Source organism: Clarias gariepinus, chromosome 17, assembly GCF_024256425.1.
Source record: "Clarias gariepinus isolate MV-2021 ecotype Netherlands chromosome 17, CGAR_prim_01v2, whole genome shotgun sequence".
NCBI classification, from domain to species: Eukaryota; Metazoa; Chordata; class Actinopteri; order Siluriformes; family Clariidae; genus Clarias; species Clarias gariepinus.
Window position 1 is genome coordinate 28,373,393 of NC_071116.1, and position 22,331 is coordinate 28,395,723.

The window sequence follows — 22,331 nt, forward strand, 5'->3', positions numbered from 1 at the left end:
CGCTTCATCACTCACGTGTCTCTGAAAGGCGTTGGATGTGTGGAGTTACATTTCACATTTGAGCATTTGGCAAACGCCCTCATCCAGAGTGACTTACTGTACATTTTATCTCGTTTTTTTTTTTTTTTTTTTTTACATCTGATTTTTTACAGTGGAAACTTGGTGATTTGAGTTTCAACCTGGGACCTTCCAATCAGTAGTACAATGCCTTGACCACTGAGCCCTCACTCCCTCAGTCCCAATACTTATAGTACTAATCTGGTTAACACTGTAAATCCATACTTCTTGCAAACAACCAGTTTTTTTTTTTTTTTTTACGAGACTCCTCCTTGTCAACACAGGATGAAGTTTCCTTTATATCCTGGTTTCTGTGGAATTATGCCATAAGCGTTTCTCCATCTGAAAAACCGCTATGAATAAGTGGAGCCCGTGCTTCCACCCATCTGTGTGGTGAAACAGGGACAACAGAGCTGGGATTATTCTGTTGTGTTAGTCTTATCATCTCATGTTACTGTATTCTAAACCAGCAATTATGTGCTCTCGTGTTTAAAACTCCATTCCGGAACTTCTTAGATGGAATTACAGCTGTTGGGAGCAGAGCCGGTGCTGGAAGGTGTGGAGTGGCAGATAATCAGCTGAAGGACTAGTTTCACCATGAATGATTCAGTAGACTATGTATTTTAGCCGTAAGTTGCAGCTTTATGAGATAAATGACACAGACTGCACAGTTTCGCCGCAGTTCAGTGATTACAAGATAAATGACCCGGGAGACTCCACGTTTTTGCCATATGTTACAGAGTAACTTATGACCCAGATTTAGTAGTTTACAAAAGTATGTAAAGTAGGGTTTACAAAATCAGTGAGGCAGTAGACAACACATTTTGCCGTATTTTAGTGTTTACAACATAAATTATCCAGTAGACTGAACATTTAAGCTCCAGTTCAGTATTTGAGATAAATTAACCAGTAGACTCCACATTTTCGCAGTAGATTAGTCTTTCCAATATAAATGGCCCAGTAGACAACACAATTTAACCATAGTTGAGAGTTTTTGAGATCAGTGATCCAGTAGACTATACATTTTGCTGTAGCTACCCATGTTTTGAATAAATGACTACATGAGCTCATCCTGTGTTAATCACCATTCCCGAAGGTTCTAATAACTCCAATTCTGATTGTCTAACAGTGTTGCAATGTGTCTCAGTAATTTGCTATGGTATGTTAGATAAACATGAATATTACCAATAGTTTTGTCTTATTTTTAGTATACTTTTCACTTTTTATAATGTCATTAGGCCATGCTAGACAAGTTTTTCGAATACAAGGGCCAAATAGTTCTAAGATTAGCACTGAGATTTTCACTGTACGTTCTCCCTCAGACACCTTAAAACCTGGCAGTAGTTTTCGTTATTGGCGGTCTGGCCCCTGGGGACAAATACTCTATGCACAATGCGGCAAATGGCAAAAAATACAATGAGCATGCACTCGGTCGAGCTGCAGACCCACTTCGCCTCTTTTGGTAGTGGAGATGACGTGAAGACTGTTGCTTCGCCTCAGGGTTGTACCCATACACCCGAGTTTCGTCACCAGTAATGATCCTCGACATGAAGGACGGGTCATCCACGGCATGCTGTCGGAGTTCTTGGTGACTTTGGCGCGATGTTCCTCCTGCTCCTGGGTCAGCAGCCTGGGGACGAACAGCAGCGATGTTGTGTATTGTTCTCTGACGATCATCACACACAAGTCGCTGAACGGTTTCAACATTTTATGTATTTATTTTTTACTTGAAATAAAGTTCAGTTTAGAGGATAAGATTAGGGTTTGCACCTTATTTCCTTCAGGACATTTAAAATATGGAAACAGATCACAGTTGTATTCATCTTGAAGGTCATTTCCTAGCAGTTTGCTAAAAGACATGAGGTAAATTATGTTTTTTTTTTGCCAAATTTACAGTTATTTAGTCTTTACAGTGCATTTTTAAAAAATTAAATAAATAAATACTTCAGGATCTACGTGCTACTTCAGGTGGTTAGGCATGGCGGCCATATTGCCGCTCCTTCCGTTGCCTAGCAACAGTGATCTCACGAGTTTTAACTTTAATTTGGATTTCTTCCACAGATTTTCAAAATGTCTTAAATTGACAAAGTTTGGTTACAAAATAATATTATACCAAATGTCACCTATGCTTGTTAGAAAGACGTGTTTATGCATTTATTTATTGTTTGTGTTGTTTAGCCAAGGATCAGCTTGGTCACAGATCCTCCAATAGCGACGCAGCGTGCGTCGTGCACGCGCACGCGCATGATCACGCTCGGGGCTCACGCTCGCAGTCGTTACGTCAGTTGAGACAGACGCGATGTCCGACGCTGCAGCTGCTGCTACGCGATCCACAGGAGAGCCGGGGTTAAACGGTACGTTTCGCCGCCTGTTTTGACTCCTATCGCACTGTCATCTGTTTCACGCGAAAGACGAGCCGTTAGAGCACCAGGCCTGTCGTTTTTTATCACTTCTTAAACATCACGTAGTGTACAAAACGACTTCAAAACAACTAACCTGAGCATTCCCAATAGCGGTTTTTATATGATTGACGTCTCGTCTAACCAATGATAATGCTCAGAACGCAAATGAGGCGGGATTGTAGAAAAGATTGATAGGCTGTGAACCAGTCAGAATGTAGAACCCTGTGACGTGTCCGTTCTGCTTTGTCAACAAGAAGACTGAAAACATGGAGATTGTTACGCTGCATGTATGTTTTTTTAAACACCGTATGTTTATTAAAGCTTTTGTTTGTTTGTTTTAATGTTGTGTCGTGACTTTTAGCATTAGTGCTTGAAAAGATTCTGATCGCGAGCCTTTTAGCTAGCTTTATTCGATATTCTCGTGGTAAACGTGAGTAAACATTTCACGACTCCTTTCGCGATAAATAATGCGTTTATATATTTAAGTTCATATTTAAAATACTAAAAAAAATCTTAATATATTTGCTTTTATACATAATTTAGTATTTCGAATTATGTTGCTATGGCGACATTTGGAATTTTTTTTTAGCCCCGAAAAAAGCAAATCTCATGTTTTATCGCGATATTTCGTCTAGAATCGTACTTGTGTACTGCGTAGTACACACTAGTACTCTTAAGTAGTACACTTTTCATTGCAGTGTCAGATTTTAGCACGTAATCTTTGCTTTTTTTTTAAGGCAAAAAAATGCCAAGAGCGAAAAAATAATGGTTTAAAAAATATAATATATACAGGTGTGTGTTTGTAATTTTAAAGATATAATAAACCTTCTTACTGTTCCTCACATGCTGATGATCACTACACAGTCTATTATTAAATAAGACATACATTTGTAAAACTGCATAATAAAATGGTCTCCGTGCCTAAAAGAGCGCTGATTAGTTTTTTTTTGCAAGCCTGTTTTTAAAGCCTGAAGCCTGTATCTGACTTCTGTCTTCTGACAGCTCACATTCATCAAGACCTGAACCCTGTCTTGTCTTGACTTGTCCTGACGTGATGTGACACTTTTCATGACGGGCATCACGTCGCCGTTCGCCGAGCACGCACCCGGGCGCTGGACAGACTCAGAGAGACGCTGGCATGCAGAACACTGTGGTTTTGGATGGCTCTGTTTCTGGCACTGGAACGTTTTAGACGTGTGGGACGTGCTGTCCAGAAACAGAGAATCTTGTGTGTTTTTCCGTTTTCTTATAATGAGTGCATGTCCCGTGTGATCGAATCAACACCAGTAGTGAGGGTTTAAAAAAAGAAAAAAATTTCCGAAACCAGTTGGCGAAACGGAAATAAATTAAAGCTGTGGACAGCTGTCTAAATAAAATAATTAGTCATTTCTTCTACAGGGGATAAAAATCACCAGAGACTAACAGATACAATATTGTCTATTATCTAAATACCCAGGTGCCAATTCGAAAAGTATCACGATTTTATAAAGTATTTGTAATTAATTTAATTAAATGAAAGACATTTTTTAATTTAAAATTTGAAACAAAGCAAATAATTCGCTTCTACTACCCAGTACGACTAAATAGTTGAGTGTCACCTGGATCATAAAAGAATTGCAACATTTTTCTAACTCCAAAATTCAATTTTTAACAAAAGTTTTTTTTATTGTAAAATTTAAAGCTGAATTGATCACTTTTCCTCCACCTGACCCAAACTCTACTATCGTCTCTTTCCATGCTTGTTTTTATGTCTCATTTTAATAATAATAATAATAATAATAAACTTTAATTGCACTTGTAGATCTTGCATCGACTGTTAAGGTCTTTCTTGTTCTTTATATCTTATTTATTCCATATTTTCTCTATAATTGCTCACTGAAGTCTAACACATGCTTCCTATGAGACGTGTGAAATAACGTCTCATAGGCCACGTCTTTTCAGCTTGCTATCTGCCCTCTTCTGCATACACGACCTCGAATGTGTGAGCCCCTCCCACTTCAAGAGCCTCTGGAACTCTGTGGTTAGAGCTGTGACTCCGAGGTAGCGTGTCTGGGCGTTACAGTTGCGATTCTTATTCTCTGAATCGTGTCGAGTTGCTGTGTTTCTTCTTCATCACATCTCATAAATGTCTCATACAAAGCCATCTTCCCCCAATATTGGGCAAGCACACTCTGGGGGTGAACTTTGATATGTCAGCTTTACCACAAGAGGGCACACACGCAGGGGATGGTATCGTTTTAGTGGCGTCTAAGGAAAAAAAAGATGCAAAACAAACATTAACCAGTTAAAAGGTTTTTGGTTAAATTCTTAATCGATTAGCGGTTAATCGTTAACATCCCAAGTCAGAGTCCAGACATGACAGAACAGAGATGAAGATAAGCACAAAGACAGTGGAGATCAGGGAGGTTGGGTTCTGCTCTGAAAACAGCGCTGAGGTTTATCGTTCCTCAGAGACGTCATGTTTGTGTTTTTTTTTTTGTTTGTTTTTTTTTACACTGAGTGTTTAGTTTAACCCAGAGTCCAGTTTTATTCCACAGGCTTCCAGAAATAAAGTTGCACGTACAACTGACAGTTCGGATTGGCGTCTCTCTCTCTCTCTCTCTCTCTCTCTGAGCCGAGTGTGTACATGTATTACGTGCCCTGTGGAAGATTGTTCGGCTCTGCTCCAGCCCTCAGCTCTCTTACCTAACCGCACACTCGAGTTTCCAGCGCTTCCCTCCACCGTCTGCGTTACCCCCCCCACCCCCCGTTCTCTCCACCGTCTGCCAGTCTGTGTGTTTGTAACGCTCAATCTCACTGTTTCAACACCATAAAGACAGTTTGTTAAAAGGGAACGAACACACACACTCATTGCAGTAAAGTTTGCAGGTTGATCTGCTTTCAGTACACTTGATGATGATGATGATGATGATGATGCAGCACATGCATAACTATCTGTGTTTGTATGTAATAAAGACGTATAAATGGTATTTTTCGTCAGAAATGCAAGAGAGAGCTTCGCCGGAGATCAAAAAGAAATCACACTTTAAACTTTTTATCTGTTTAAACTGACGTGTTTCTTGTTCCGAAACCTTTTATTAGGAAGAAAAACAAACAAAGGCGATATTTAGAGCATAATCTTAATCGTTTGTCTTCGTTTGTGTCCGTCTGCGTCTGCATGTGTCTCACTCTTTGCTAGACTTGGTCTCTCCATTACTGTCTATGTCGTCTTTCGTCTCTGTCAGTTTATTATTTGTCTGGCTTGGTCTTTCTGCCTCTGTTGGTCTCCTTCTGTGTCTGTCCCTGTCCACTTTCTGTCTGTCAGTCTTTGCTTTTGTTTCCATCTCTCTCTCTCTCTCTCTCTCTCTCTCTCTCTGCTTTTGTCACTGTCTTTGTCCAGCTTGGTCTCACTATCCCTGTCATCTCTGTCCCTGCCTTCAATCTGTACTTGTTTCTATTTTTTTTTGTCACTCTGATTATGTCCGTCTGTCTGTCTGTCTTTATTTCTGTCTTTTTTCATCTTTGCACATCTCTTTCGTTTTTCATCTCAGGCTTTTCTACAGACGTCAAGATTGTCTTAAAATATCTGCAGGACGTCGTGTTGTGTGTGATGTGTTTCCCCGCCGTGTGTCTGTCAGTGGAATTTTGTCCACACTCTGTCCTGTGATGAGATAAGCCTGGTGCAGGCGGTGGTGTTGATTATTATTTTAATTTTTTTTGTATTTTTTTCTGTGAGATTGTTGTTGCTGAGGTTTGACATGCAGAGGTTCTGTCCTGGTCAGAATGTTCAGCCTTGTGAAATGTGTGTGCGTGTGTGCGTGTTGATAAGAGTTTCCTGCTTTGGTCATCAGATCCCAGTTGCAGAGCAAAGTTGGCGAGTCACGTGACCTCAGTGTTTACTCGGTTTAAGGAAGTCATGTGATTGTTTTTCCTGCCTCTCTCCCTTTCTTCATCAGCAGAAACACAGTATGACAAACAGTGTGTGTGTGTGTGTGTGTGTGTGTGTGTGTGTGTGTGTGTAAGTGACCGAGTGAGCGCAGTATCCAGGATGAGACACAGAACACTCAGCTGTGCCAGGCCATGTGCAATAAAGACACTTTGCGTGTGTGTGAGAGAGAAAGGGTTGGGTTTACGGTGTGTGTGTGTGTGTGTGTGTGTGTGTGTGTGTGTGTGTGTGTGTGTGTGTGTGTGTGTGTGTTTCTGCCTGAGATCACGTAAGGTTTTGGCAGAGTGTCAGTGGGTTTATATCAGGAGGTGGTGTGAGGTGTTTACTGCGCCGCTCACCAGGCTCTAAATAGAGTCCCGCTCAGCCGGGACACGTCTCATGGGAAATCCTATGTCTCCATGTCTCTACATGTCTCAGTCTCCACCTGCCCCAGTTTCTGTGGTTCTCCGTTTCTGTTCTTTTTTTTTGCCTCAATCTGCATTGATCTTCGTCCCTATTTTCCTTTGTCTCTGTCCACCCCATGTCTGTCCGCCTCCCAACTTTTGTCCATCTCTGTCTATTCATTTTGTCTCTGTCTATCTCTGTCAACCTTTGTCCATTTTGTCCATCTCTGTCTCTATCTGTCTGTCTCTCTTTCTCTCTCTCACTGTCTGTCTATTTACATCCATGTCCCTGTCTCTTGCACCCTTCACAGAGCCAAGCCTGGCCCCGCCCCTTCCCCCGCCCTCACAAACCTCATTTCAGTTTTCTCAGTATTTCATCTTAACTTTCATTTTCTATCTTTAAACGTAAAGTGATCTTTCATTTTTATTGCTGCTATTTCACGTTGTTTTGAGTTTAGATTTTTCTATCTATTTTCTATTAGCGAAAAACTTCATTAAAAACGAATTCAATTGTGTTTGCGCACCCCTGAAAACAAACTTTTAAACGAAGCAAATTTTAAACGTAAAAGCTAAAAACAAGCTGTGAGTTTTCACACAGTTCATCATCCGAACAGTCGATTATGAGCTTCTAACGATTACGTAACAGAACGATTATTAATTCCTCAAACTATTTGTTAGAAGAACCATGAATAATTATTCGTTTACACTCTTTTTCCTACTCTCTTTAACTCTCTCTTTCTCTCTCTCAACCAAAACATTTATTACTCTACTCCATTTTAACAAAAAAGACTTTTATAGAAACTCTCTTGTACTGATTCACAGACCGTTATATCACAGTCAGAATTGTAAGTGTGTGTGTGTGTGTGTGTGTGTGTGTGTGTGAGACACGTTTACCTTATGCTGATAAAAATAATAGTGATATAAACTAATAATAATAAAACGTAACAGCAGAGGACAACATAATGGTTTAGGACACAGAGAGCTTCAAAGGGAGCCAATCAGAGACGGGTTGTCAGAATGTAACCTCCAGCTTCTGATTGGCTGATACTGATTACGTAAAAAGAAAGTTTCATGGTGACCGTTTAGGTGAGAGAAAAATCTGCATTTGGGAGCTTTTTTAAGTAAACATGTGCAGCGCAAGGGAATCACATGTAGTGTAAAAATCCAGATTGTACAGCTTTGATCTTGAGGGTAATGAAAAACATTTTATGTCTCTTATTTCATGTACAAAATCTTAAAAGGTTAAAATTTTTAATTAGAAAAGCCAAAATATCGTTAATGCACTCGTTCTGATAAGGGGAAAGACTGCTTAAAAACAAAACACAACTTTATAACCAGACCTCAGTAACGTAACACATGGTTGATTATTTTCCCATCACAGCACCACACACCCGTCTCTTACTTCTGATTCTTTTCACGTTTCCCGTCCTCAGGCTCATGGGTGGAGCTCGAGCTGAACATGAACGCATCCGCCACATCGCAGGCCGCCGCCCCCCCGGGAGCGCCCAGCTTGTCCCAAGTCGTCGAAGAAGTGGAAGAGATCGTCGGGGGGCTGGAACACGTACCTTCTTCTTCCTCCATCCATAACGGGGACATGGAGAAGATCCTGCTGGACGCACAGCACGAGTCCAGCCGCAGCAACTCCTCCTGCGACAGGTAGGGGAACGGTGCAGGGCTCGGGGAAACGGAAAACACCATCTGCATTTTGAATCAGCATCATGTTTCTTTCATTGTTTGGGTTTTGATTACATCTGGACATACACAGAGATGAAGTGCACTATTAAAAGGAGGAGTCGGTGATTCTAAAGAAAGGTCTTTGATGTTTAAACTCCTCCTTTCGCGCCTTCATAAACTCCTCCCTCAAATTCGTGCACCAAAGTGCCGGCGCTAACATCTTTGATCACTAACTAAAATAAAGATCTCGAACAAATCCTGTTGCTGATTGGCTGAAGCGGTTTTTGTGTGACGCATGTGTATCTGCTAGAGATGAGAAACTCAGATCCTTTAACGGATTCGACTCTTTCTGAATCACTCAATAAATGGATCCGGGTCTCTTGAATCCTTTGAGTCGGTAGGGATTATGACTGCATTTTCATATGGTCCCTCCACCAGAGGGCGCTCACCGAATCCCTAGTATCCACTGAGTCCCTCAGATCCGGCTGTTTCACTCCGCGCTGCGATTCTGACAGATCCGCTGAATCCCACGGTTTAGATAAATCAGCCAGGACACGTATGGGATTTCGAAAAATCCAAAAAATAAGATAAATGAATTCCAATTAATTATTTTAATGTCATATGTACTTAGAAATAAGTTTAGACAACAACAAATATAACAAATTAATAAAATATTTATAAACATATCCGCGGTATCTGATATTTTTATTTTTATGGGTTAAAAATGGATAGACTATCTGGTATAGTTAATTTTTTAAGTTTTAGATAGTTAAATAGGGTTTAGATAGGGTTTTTCATCCCAGTTTGTCATAATACACATCTACATCAACATGTAACAAATATGTTTGGTGTTGATAAAATCAGATTATAGCACACTACGTCCAAACACACAATATTGTAAAAGTGAAACAGCTGCGGTTTGTGTCATTGTGATACGGATTCTGCCTGTTTTTGCCAGGTCCCTCCACTAGGGGTCGCTCAACGAATCCTCAGAATCCACCGAATCCTTGGACTCATGAACACACACACTGAGTCTCCCGGATCGGACTGTTTTACTCCGCGCTGCGCGAGTCCGGAGGATACGCAAAGTCTCCCGGTTCAGATGAATCAGTAGCCGCTATTCTGAGTATTTCACGTTACTAACCTGCAGGACGTTTTATAAACAACTCAGCCAGCCACTTTTTCCTACAGTTACTAGCTAACAACTACTGAGAACAACGGAATGGTGTAATTATCAGTTTGTTTTTATGTATGTTGTTGTTAGCAAGATAACTTGGGACTCAACTCATTCGAGTAAACGAAGAGAAGGAGTCGTGATTCGTGAGTCACATAAAGGATCCCATCTCTAGTATCTGCACCACATTCACTGTTTTATCACGTTCCAATCATTACCTAAGGGGATATTAGCTAAATTTAAGCTTAGTCTCCTCCTGTAATACCCAGATCAGGTGCTGAGAGTGTAGAACGCTGGATAGCTTTTATACTGGGAATTAATTTTAACATTAAAATGCGTCTGTATGTGTTTTCGTCCTGCAGTCCACCACGACCCCCCAGCCCTCAGGATGAAGGTCAGATCAGCTTCGACGTGGACAGAGGAGAAAACCAGGTACTCTTAGACTAAACCTTTTGTTTATTTAAGAGAATATAGATGTGTATACTGTGTGTGTGTATATATTTCTTGAATTCTACATAAATATGCCGTAAATGTGCCGTAATAATAGACAGGCAGCAGGATTTAAGGTGAATATTAAATTTGAAACTTGGTAAGGGAAGGCATTCGTATGCTGAATTTATATACAGAGATGGCAGTACTGTAAGTATTTGATCACCCTGTGATTTTGCAAGTTCTCTTACTTAGAAATCATGGAGGGGTCTACAATCTTCAGCATAGGTGCATTTCCACTGTGAGAGACAGAATCTAAAAAGAAAAATCCGGAAATCACATTGTATGATTTTTTTGAACAATTTATTTGTGTATTACTGTGTCAAATAAGGATTTGATCATTTGAGTCAGAAATTTGTAATATTTGGTACAGAAGAGTTTTTTAACAATTACAGAGGTCAAAGGGTTCCTGTAGTTCTTCACTCTCCTTAATACAGTGCAGTCGTCCCCCATGCAGAAAAACACCCCAGAGCATGATGCTTCCAGCCCCATGCTTCACTGTAAGAATGGTATTATTGGGATGAAACTCATCATTCTTCTTCCTACAAACACGGCAAATGGAGTTAAGACCAAAAAGTTCTACTTTGGTGTTATCTGACCACAGGACTTTGTTCCATGACTCCTCTGGATCATCCAGATGGTTCCCGGCAAATTTCAGACGGGTCTGGACATGGGCTGACTTAAGCAGGGAAACCTTCCGTGTGATGCAAGGTTTTATACCATGACGTCTTAGTGTATTACTGATAGTAGCCTTGGGAACGATGGTCCCAGCTCTCTTTACGACATTGACCAGCTTCTCCCATGTAGTTCTGGGCTTTCTTTGAATATCATCTGTTGTGATTTAACCAGTACAGTACATGCTGCATTGTGGAGTGTGGTGGGATTTTTACTTCAGTATCATGAATGTACATCATTTAATTTTAAAAGTCTACAAACATAAACTGTTTACGACTTGCCAAAGTGCTGGAGAACCGGTGCTGCCAGACCTGCCTTTAGCACCCGCTCTCGAGAGTCTCCTGTTGAGCTTTTGTCTGAAGCTCAGCACAACAGTTCAGGGGCTGCGACCCCGAGGCTTTGACCCCAAACCTACTCAGACTAACCCCAGTGTGATGAGTATTCACGCTGCGCAGGGGTGTTTGTTTTTAAGACTCTCCCACATAACAGATGTGCTGCAGTCGTGAGTCATTTCACTTCAGCACAGAGAATCATTCTGTTACATCTTAGGTTTAAAACAAATCTAGTTCATTAATTAATCTGCAGATCACCAAAAACAAATAAACTGTAGTGAAGTGTAAAATAAGCGGGAGAAGGTCTGCGGTCTGAAGGTCCTGTCAAAACGACATCAACTATGTAAGTATCATGCAACTTTACAGGATTATTCAAATATGATCGAAGTTTTAGTTTTTTATTTCATGAAGAGAATCGAGATTTAGCAACGTTCTGAAAAAAATAACGATAGAGTAGAACAGGCAAGATTTGGAAAGCTGTGATTTAATTTAGTGTCAAATATCTGTTACTGTGTGTGTGTGTGTGTGTGTGTGTGTGTGTGTGTGTGTAGGAGGCGCTGGAGAAGTTGAGGGATGATGAGATTCTGATGAAGGACTCGGACTGGGTGGCCGACTGGTCCAGCAGACCCGAGAACGTTCCTCCCAAGTGTGTGACCCTACTTTAGTTTTATTAATTTTTTCCTCAGATATGTTCTCCAGTGTTATTATATACCCATAATCAAAAATAATTCATACATTTTATTGTGTGTGTGGCGTGTCCTCTGTAGGGAATTTCAGTTCCGACATCCTCGACGAAGCGTCACACTCAGCATGCGCAAAACTGGAGCCATGAAGAAAGGAGGGATCTTCTCCGCCGAGTTCCTCAGAGTGTTCCTCCCCTCACTGCTGCTCTCACACTTACTGGTCCTGGGGCTCGGGTGAGCACTAACACTTTACACCCTCGCCGTCCGCTTTATTAGGTACACCTGAGGCGTTCGTGTATAATCATGCAGGTAAAGATGAAGAGCTACGCTTACTGTAATGTTCATATTAAACATCAGGATGAAGAAAAAGTAATTTGTTTACAAGTTTTTTTTACCTGAGGCATGGTGGTCTGAGGTGTTCAGCGGCTCCTGTGAATTACACACACACACACACACACACACACACACACACACAATCTTTATACAGAATTGTGCCAAAAAACTAAAGCATCCTGTGAACAGACGAGTCTTCAGACTGATTATGATTAAGAAGACGACCAGATTAAAGTCTGTAGTAACTCATAATCACTCTTTAAAACCGTGGTGAGCAGAAAAGCATCTCAGAACTCACAGAGCATCAAACTTTGCTACAATAGTGGGAGAACATACCAGGTGCAAAGAAAATCTGCTCAGAGGCCTTCAAGAGTGCAGAAGAAGCAGACAAATAAAATTAAAGATGAATATAATCAGCTTGTTTTGTGACAAATATGAAAGAAGAATGAAAGGAAATTTGATGGTTTTTATATTAAAAGCTAAAAACTTACATGTACCACTTTGTCTCTCTCTCCTTCTCTCTCCCTCCGTCTCCCTCTCTCTCTCTCTGCTTTTCCCTCTCTCTCTTTCTCTCTCTCTCTCTCTCTCACTCTCTGACTTTACCTCTCTCTCTCTCTCTCTGCCTTTCCCTTTCTCTCTCGCTCTGCTTTTCCCTCTCTCTCTCTCTCTCTCTCTCTCTCTCTCTCTCTCTCTCTCTCTATCTCTCTCTCTCTCTGCCTTTCCCCCTCTCTCTCTCTCTCTCTGCTTTTCCCTCTCTCTCTCTCTCTCTCTCTCTCTCTCTCTCTCTCTCTCTGCCTTTCCCTCTCTCTCTCTCTCTCTCTCTCTCTCTCTCTCTCTCTCTTCCTCGGACAGGGTGTATATCGGGAAGAGGTTGACGACGCCCCCTGCCAGCTCCTTTTAAGCATCAAGGCCTCAGCCGTGGCTCGTGTGGATTTAAGAGAATGTCGCAGTTTGTACCAGAAACCCAGCCCCCTGCTCACCCCATAATCACCTCCTGTTTTTTTTTTTTTTCTCTCTTATTCATCTCTCCTTTTATATTGGTGCAGTCTGTTCCTGCATTGGCTGCGTGATGGAAAGTGCCATAAGAGACCAGGAGACAGATAGACGCTTCGATTATAATTTTTTTCCTCTTTTCTGTACTTTATTGTCCTGAGTGATTAAGAGTTGTGTCGTGGTGGTGAATACAGAGGAGGAGGTGGAGTTTAACCCGAACACGTGAGTGAGAGCCATGAGTTACTGAAGGGTGGACGAACTGATCCTGAAAATATTCCAGGCATATTTAAAAAATAATTAAATGAAGAAGAAAAAGAATAAGTAATCAGTTCAAGTAAAAACATCAGCATGAGTTTATCTTATTGTAGATTTTCCTTTATAGCTAAGTGAGATATCTCAGAATTATTCAACCATATGAATTTATCTTTTAAACGTAAAATATTTGACTCCATTTGCAGGCCAGCGATTAAAACAATTAACATTTCTGCATAAAAAGAATATATTATTATGATTATATACATTTATGCATACATGCTAATCCAGAAAATAACCTTAATTATCATTAAACCAGCACAAGATCTTACAAAATTTTCTATAACGACTCCAGCAGTATTAACGAGGCAGAAACCAGACTAGACTCCACACCAGCAGAGTGCGCTGTTCTGCGTAGACTCACTTTAAATGCAGTCCAAATGAAAAAAATTACTTTGACGTAACTTTATATATATGAAGTGACCTTTTGTAATTATTGTTTTTATTATAATGTTTGTTTTAAATTCTGAGATTTATTTTTTTTTTTGCGGAAAACACGGTACACACGTGTGTAAGCCCCAGATGTCATGTGAAGTGTGTAAACCTTCCAGCACGATGTATTTAAGTTTGTGTGACCCGAGATCAGTGTGGGGTCAGGTCTGTGGCCATTGTGTTTGGGGGGGACGTAGTGAATCATGTCGTTGTTATCATGTCTTGTGTATTTGTGCTACTTTACTTCTTTTTGGTTTAGTTTTTTTGTCACTTTCCTTTTTATTTTCATTTGTCTTTTCATTATCAGTCATTTCTTTTGTTCCAAAAAAAAAAAAAGAAAAAGCTGCACTGCAAGAGGCTTGTTGCAATAAAAGTGATTAAAATACAGCTATTAAAAAAAGACACATTTCATGTCTTTAGTTTGTAAAGAAACATCAGATCAGTGTTTCTTTAGGCAGTTTTTTAGAATTAAAGATCATACTCTAAGATTATATTTTTGAACTTACAGATTTTAATCTAATGAATTTAAACATTGTGTTTGTGGAGAAACTTATCCTCCAGATCAATTCTTACGCAATCAGAGAGAAAAGGGGAAGATTAGAGGCTTTTGAACTTATTATAAAAAAGTAAGAAAGGAAAATATGACTTTTTTTTTAAGATTGTTTAAATGTATACTAAATATAATATTTTTAGTTATTTAATTTTCCGAACATCTCTCTCACAGAACCTTTTTTCGTCTGAAACATCATGACCTCTGATTTGACTTTTATAAATGCAATAGCTTTTTGATAATTACGGAGTGCATCATCAACTCCTATAATAAAATGTCAAAACAGATTGCAGACCCTCGTCTACATGTCAGACCCCTCCTCTAGATCCACACCTCAAAATTTAATCTATGTCCAAGTCTAATAATTTTTATTTATAATAAATGTTCTTTTATGGTGAATTCGAACTTGGTGACAAAGTGCCCTATAGTCGGCGCCCCGAGACAATCCATCGCTGTAGTGGAAAAAATGTTTTGTCTCGAATGAGTTTCAACCAATCAGGTTGCCGTAGCTGGAAGTAACTATAACTGACCTTAGCTTTAAATTGCACGACTTTACATTTAGAGATGTTCAGTTAAAGGTGTATGCGGCTTAAATTTTACTTCAAAGTATCACACTAGATGTGTGATAATTTAATGGCTGAATGTTTAAACACTGATGAAAATATTTATTAAGTTACATTTTAACATGCACATTTTCCCCCGAACAGTTTTCGCATGTTTCCGAGAGGCGTGCTTAGTCATGTGACTAGTTCCCGTGATATTTGGCACAGAAACACGGCTGAGCAAGTAAAACATTGTGCGATTTGGCGAAAGAGTTCACATATATTCGTGTAAATTAATCTTTTGACAAAACTTCCACGTGCGATGCCATTTTCTATCGACAATGTAACTTTTATGTAAGTGTGCATTGTATTGTTTGTTTTTCTCCCATTTCTTCACAGTCTCAAAATCATTATGCATTTTATTTCATTTAAAAGGAATGAACAGTTTACTGCTGAATGCGGAGTGGTTGGAACAGACGAGAGGGGCAATGAGGTCGCTGCTGAGGTTGTTAAATAAAGAATCTTTAACAATAATAATTAAAAAATAATAATTGTAGGTGCTCTGCAGCCTGTCAGTAAAACGTTAGTTCCCATTTCCTTCTTTAATTTGCATCATTTTATTTAATAAGAAGAAATAAAGGGCCATAAGACTTTTGCACGATTTTGTAACTCAAACTCAAAAATTTAATTAAATCCCTAAATCACAAAATCTACTTAAAGGTTTATTTTGAATATGAGGCTTCAGGACGTTCTAGGTTAAGAATGTCATTGTATTTAGCATTGCTGTTCGTGAGTCATTAAGGTTTACTAGTTCATTTGAAAACCAGATGTTTAGAGATGTTCTGGCTTCCAGATGTAGACAGATGAGAACTTGGCCAGAACAAACGCGGCTGAGAATGGCAGCGAAAGTGAGAATGGATTCACATTCTTCACCGCGACACGTCACTGCATTCAGGATTTGTTTGTGGATATTGAGCTAAGTTTACAGGTCAAGATGGTGAGCTGAGGCATGTATAGTTTTTTTTTTATGGCGTTAACATGATTTTACTCTTTTTATTCACAGGTAGTGTCAAATTAATTGTTTGGGGGAAAATTTAATTAACTAATGAAACTTTATTCCACTCAAAGCAAGTGTTGTTCTTTAGCCGGGTCATCGTGTTTGCGTCTGTAGTTTTGCTACAAAGCTAATGAAGGCTAATTGAAGCTAATTGATTTAATGGAGAGCTGTACAGAGTTGCCCTTGCTCTGGGCATCCGTGTCGTTCTGAGACCAATCACTGGGACATGTTTAGGTCTCTGGAAAACCAACCTGGAACTTTTCAAGGACAGTGGATTGCAGAGTTAGAGAACGTTAAATGTTAACAAAACTTCATTATGTAGCTGAACACTGAAATGCCAACCCAAGGCTGTGTTTCTTGGGTTGTTTTCACGTTGTCTTTTTTTGACACGACGTTTTAGAAAAACCTAGCATCTGTCCGAAGCCAAGCGATCCCGACCAACCAGACGGCCTGAAAAATCTAACAAAAATGAAGGATAAAATGCAGATTTTTAAAATATGGGTTAATATAAGTGAATATAAGCAGGTTAAAAAAAAATTCTTGGTAACATTTTTTAGAACTTAAAGACCTGCGCAGTCTAATCGGCATAAATCTTTTGATCTGTTAGGCTCATGATGACAAAGAACTCCCTCATCTCCAGGGTTTCACCAATTATTTTATTTCCTCTGCACCATTGAGCAATGTAGGCTAGTTAACTGGCTAGGACTGGTAAGCGTGTTGTCATGGTGACAGTTGCGTGAAGACTTTTTTTGTCCGCGCTTTGTCTGAAAGTGTGAAAGCAGTAAATTAAAGATTGATAACACACTTCAATCTTTGATTTTATTTTTTATCAAATTTCTATGTCTAAATGATTTGAAGCAGGTGTATGGGCAAAGTGGATAATCGTGCGTGTCGCTATTTTACTGAGGATTTTCTTCTCCAAAATTGTCTCCAAAGATAAGCAGTATTTTTATACTTTAGCTACACTTATTATGACTATCCTGAAATTATAACACTTTATCTGTCTTCAGCAGTGTGAGACTGAATTCACTGGGGTGTTCGAGTCAAACCGGGATTTCTGATTGTGCAGAACATTTTCTCAGTCGCCAGAGCCATGATTGGCCGGCCTAACTCCTTTAATGGCTCAAATATTAGGAAATGACTTGGATCGAGGTCAGTACTGTACAGGGGTTGTGAAAAAATAACTCCCAGCCGAGTTCCTGCAATGTGCAAGTGGTGTTGCTGAACAATTGTGTGTACAGTGCACACATAGAGACGGGTCTTTTCCACATGTTGGCCACAAGTTATCACAACTGCAGTGGTTCCGGGCCACCTCGGCTCAGGATCGTCATTCACGGCCTTCACAAGTCCCGGTTTGACCTGAACACCTCTTGTACATAATCAGTTTAGAATATGAGGCAGAAATCTTAATTTTTTTGACTAGTACAAGTACAGATAATATATTTTTAGAATTATTATAATTCAAATGAAATCATACGCCATATGAAGATTAATACACTTCCATTAAGAAGGACTTCCACATAGTCTTAGGACCAGAGGTTGGAGGTAACTGAGTACATGGACTTCACTTCATGTATCTGCACTTCATCTAAGTAGTTTTATTTGATTATACTTTTAAATGTTACTCCGGTCAGAAGTGCAGCAAATATCTATCCTTTTTACTTAACTACATTTCTGCATGGCCCAGCGTGACCCGACCAACAGCGGTGTGTAGTACTAGCCCATCTTTGCCTAGTACACTTAGGATTCTTCAATGAGTCTTTTGGAGATCATTGGATAATTCCTTTCCTCCTGCTCTGATGGAAACAGCTGCGTTTTCAGCTCTTCCTTTTTTCATTGTGTCCTAAAGCCAAAGTGTGAGATTTTGGAAACATTTTCTTTCATTTTTGTTTCTCCTCCTAACCCGGTGTGTCATACTCCAGTTTGATCATGCTTTATTTTCACCATGTAATATCATCTTTTTTTTTTTTACATTTTAATTTTGTTTCTTTCAGTGCTTTGTTTTGTAAAGATATAATGAGATGATTTTTTGTTTTTGGTTTGTTGTTTAGATTGTTGTTGAGCTAAAGATTACAGTGAGGTGCTTTTGAATGTGGAGAAACCTTTTTCACACATCCGTCCGGAGCGCTTTAACCCTCGTCCATGGACAATTCAGATTGTTTTGCCATTAAACTTCAAAGAATAAAACATATTTGTTTGTCTATGTCTGGAGAAGAACCACATGTCCCTGTTAGTCAGGTGTCTGAAAACCTTTGGCTGAATTGTGGATTAATAGGCAACCAGTGGACTAATAAAGCAAAATAATTTTTATGTTTCATATTTAATTCCTTGAGGCTTTCTAATTACGTTTCTATTTTTAACACTCATCAATAATGCAATTTTAATCAAGTTAGCCAGCCATTTCATTTCAACAAATCATATTCTTTTTTTTAATTTTTTTTTTTTTTATTCCAGGTCTTCATAAAAAGATTTTAGATACAGAATAAGAAACACTTTAATACAAATTATCATGAAGTTTCTGTGATGAATTGACACCCAGTCCAGGGTATACCCCGCCTCGTGCCCAAAGTCTCCTGAGATAGGCTCCAGTCCCCTGCGACCCTGTATACAGAATAAAGCAGTATAGACAATGAGTGAGATCATACAGTTCGTGATCTGAATCCAAAATATTTACTTCATATTGCTGAACCAAATAAAATGCATTTAAAAAAAAGAGCCAGAATTCTCCATCAGTACATTAATATTTTTATTCCTATTGGTCTATTCTGCCCTCTAGTGGGTGAGAATAAAACTAAAGGGTGTGTCCCTGTCTGGCTTTAAGATCTGAGATGTGCAGAGAGACAAAAGCTGATGATGAATCTGATGAATCAGCATGATCTATCTGAGCAAGAAATACAATATGCATGCAAAATGCATTCCCGCCAGGAGCTCGCTTCACTTACTTGTAAGTGATTTCTAACTGCAACACACAGCTGATGTGTTATCAGGACTCGAACTGTCACAATGCCTTCTCCTTCATTGAAATTAATTCCTCATAATATTTAATGATGCAGTTTTTTTTTCTCGCAGCAAACATTCTTTCTTATAGAACTGTTTTTTTTTTTTTTACTAAAACCCTTTTTCACTTCTTGAATTAATATATAGAAGAAAGCCCAGTGAGACACACCCATACATATCTAATCACTCTAATCCAATCATCCATCCACCTCCCAGTGACCTATGACATCATCAGCAGGAGTAGGAGGAGCTAAACTCAGGGCTTGGTCTCTCCTGATAGGTTGAACCACATGTTCTGATGCTCTCCGAGGGAAGGCTGTGTGGGAAATATTTTAATAAGCAGGATTTTACTTATGGTACGATGAGATAATACCGTCCTTGTGTTATATTACATTATGGTTCGCTTTTCTGAGATGCATCAGGTAATGATAAGTGCATTTATAATTATAGCTTAAAAGTTTGGATCCACTGGCAAAATTCATTTTAGAGTATAAATAAAAGCAAATGCTGAACTTGATGGCCTCCGACTTTGTGGTAATTGTGCACAAGCTAAAAACAAAAACGCTGTGCATTTCTTTATGTAGCAGAACTGATGAAGTTTCATGCAGAGATGATTCTCCTCAGATGATCCTGAAAAAAAAAAAGAAAAGGTTCAGCCACTTTAGGTCTGGATTTATTCCTTCTTCTGGTCTTAGTTTTAAAGCCAACTTGAATCTGAAATAATAAGAAAATATCACATTTGGAAGTCACACGCTTACTGTGCACTGGACACTTCTAACCAAGTTTATAAACTTAACGTCTTTTATTCCCTGAAACACTCTAACAAACGTCCTAATTTTTCAAAATTACATTGTCTGACCAAGTTAGTTTCCATAGTTCTTCGGAAATGTTAATGTCCATTGTTTCCCTTGTTTCCTTATCAATTGATTTTTATAGTTAACAACCCATCATTCTTTGGTCCTTCTAACCAATTTCCTAATTTAAACAATCATCATTCCTTGAAACCTTTTAAACACTCATTGTTCTTTGGAATTTTGTAAAAAAAAAAGTTCATAGTTAATAAATGTATTCTTTCATGGAAGCTTCTAACCAATTCCCTAAAGTTAAAACCCATAATTCCATGAAACCTTTTAAACCAAGTTTCCAATGTTAACATCTATTATTTCTTTGGAGTCTTTGGAGTCTATCCATGTTCCTACAGTTAACATGCATGATTCTTTGGAACCTTATAACCCTAATGTTGTTCCCCATTGTTCATTTAAATCTCCTAAACTAGTTCCTAATGTTAACACCCATTTTTCCTTGGAGCCTTCTAACTGAATTCTGAAGGTAAACACCCATAGTTCCTTCCAAACTTCTAACCAAGTTTCTAATGTTAATGTCTATTGTTTCCTTGGAATCTTCACTGGAATCTATTGATGTTCCTAAATACTTGTTTTTATTAGTAATATTAACGTCCCTTTATTCCCTGAAACCCATAATTTCCTAATGTAACTGCACATCCTTGTAACCTTTGAATCAAGTTCCAAATGTTAATGTTTATTGTAATCTTCCCTGGAATATATTTATGTTCCTAAAGTTAACATCAATAAGCCCTTTTAGACTCTCATAAGCAACTTCCTAAAATCAATGTGCCTTCATTTCCTGGAACCTTCTAACTAAGTTTTAAATTTAACAACCCTTCATTACTTAACCAACACCCTAATTTAAAACCCATTGTTCTTTAACCAGAAGGGTAAAAAGTTCTAAGGAAATAAGGAACTTTGGGTCCAGGTTCCTAATGGTTCCTATTGGTGAGGCCTATAATTTCTTAAAACCTTTTAAATACGTTTCTAAGGAACACCAGTGGCCACCTGATACTACCTAATACCGGTGACTAACTACTGTACATAGTTTAACACACATTCTTTTTTGTAAAATTCTAGGGTTAGCAATAAATTCCCAATGTGAATGTACATTGTTTGACTGAAACCTTCCATCTATCTATGTTACTAAAGTTAAAACACATGATTCTTTTTAGAGGCTTATAACCAACTTCCTAATATTAACGTCTCTTTATTCCTTGGAACCTTATAACTTAGTTCCTAGCCCCCCCCCACCCCCCCCCCCCCAACCGCCACAACCAAGTTTCTAATGTTAATGCATGTTGTTTTCCTGGAACCTTCTATCAATCCATGTTTCTCAAGTTCACATCCATCATAATTGGAGAGTTCTAACCCAGTTTCTAATGTTAACACCCCATCATACCTTCGAAACAACGATTAATCCATGTTCCTAAAGATAACATCTAACGTTCTTTTTAGAGGTTTTTTCAATCCATTTGTAATTGTAGAGCGTTTTTTAACAATTTTCATTTGTCGCAATGCAAAGCAACTTTCTTCTGAATTTATAACCATCTTCCTAATATTAACGTTCCTTCATTCCCTGGAACCTTCTAACTAAGTTCCTAGTTTCAACATCCATCGATAATTGAAACCTTTTAAATAAGATCCCAATGTTACCCCACATAGTCCCTTGGATCATTTGAAGCGAATGTTGATGATGATTGTTCTTTGTAAAATTCTAACCGAGCTCGTCATCTTTCCACTGATCTTTCTAACCTTCCTAATGATTTTGAGTCTGTTTGAGGAACACGGGTGGTTACCTGATGTCCATGGCTGTGGCTCATATACTCTACATGTTTGCAGTTTCTTAAAAAAAAAAAAAAAGAGAACTTGTGAAAAACAACTCAAATCAGCACAAGATCATATTCAAAGCAACTTGACATGTTGCACTGATTCGGTTCATTTATGATGATAAAAGGAATAAAAGGTGTGTGTGTGTGTACATATGTGTGTATGATAGGGCTTATGGATTGTGTAAGCTGTAATGCGTGGGAGGTCTGGCTCGCGTGGTGCTGAACGGACAGCGCCCTGGGCGGGGCCACACGCACCACCGAGTTACCGCAAACTTTCTCGGATTTTCGGAGCGTTTCGCTACAGATGTGCGATGCGCGAGGGCCGCTAACCAAGGCGCGAGATCAGGCACGCCATCGCGCACGCGTCCGTCTGTGCGTCCGTGCGTGCGTGTGTGTGCGGGCGCGCGCGTCCCTGTGTGCGCGCGTGGAGACGGCCGGGGTGGTCAGACGGAGCAAAACAAAAGGATCAATCAATCCGGAGGAAGTGCAGATCAGAAGCGTCGGTGAGCGCGTGAAAGCGCAGCACTTCCGGATACGACGCTGTGCGTGACATCCCGCGCAGCCCGCAGACGCACCCTGATCACATCTGCTGCACGGTAACACACACACACACACACACCTTTATATGTATACGTGTATGTGTA

General features: G+C 39.3%; 2 protein-coding genes across 4 annotated transcripts in view; both read left to right on the plus strand.

Moving 5' to 3' along the window:
* The first annotated feature begins 2,287 nt into the window (after nt 1-2,287).
* On the plus strand, nt 2,288-18,116 carry bnip3lb (BCL2 interacting protein 3 like b). Of its 2 annotated transcripts, XM_053475866.1 has the most exons (7): nt 2,327-2,411; nt 3,462-3,687; nt 8,201-8,423; nt 9,978-10,047; nt 11,663-11,757; nt 11,879-12,028; nt 12,980-18,116. In XM_053475866.1, exons 2-7 carry the CDS (start codon nt 3,528-3,530, stop codon nt 13,026-13,028), a joined length of 747 nt encoding a protein of 248 aa, XP_053331841.1. In that variant the 5' UTR covers nt 2,327-2,411; nt 3,462-3,527; the 3' UTR covers nt 13,029-18,116. The 2 variants fall into 2 exon arrangements, with proteins under 2 accessions (XP_053331842.1, XP_053331841.1); XM_053475867.1 differs by lacking the exon at nt 3,462-3,687 and having other exon boundaries at nt 2,288-2,411; nt 12,980-14,264.
* A 3,947-nt stretch (nt 18,117-22,063) lies between these two features.
* dpysl2b (dihydropyrimidinase like 2b) overlaps nt 22,064-22,331 on the plus strand; it is a 36,172-nt gene continuing 35,904 nt past the window's right edge. The window contains exon 1 of one of the 2 annotated variants that reach the window (XM_053515730.1): nt 22,064-22,283. The gene's annotated coding sequence lies outside the window, so the exon portion shown is untranslated. The remainder of the gene's footprint in view (nt 22,284-22,331) is intronic. The other variant, XM_053515729.1, reaches the window with a different exon arrangement.

Bases quoted from the DNA above. Each gene is read 5' to 3' on its own strand.
- bnip3lb (XM_053475866.1), top strand. From the start codon at position 3,528: ATGACGGGCATCACGTCGCCGTTCGCCGAGCACGCACCCGGGCGCTGG. The intron at 8,424-9,977 runs GTAGGGGAACGG...TTCGTCCTGCAG, and splicing joins AGCAACTCCTCCTGCGACAG to TCCACCACGACCCCCCAGCC. The intron at 12,029-12,979 runs GTGAGCACTAAC...TTCCTCGGACAG, and splicing joins TTACTGGTCCTGGGGCTCGG to GGTGTATATCGGGAAGAGGT.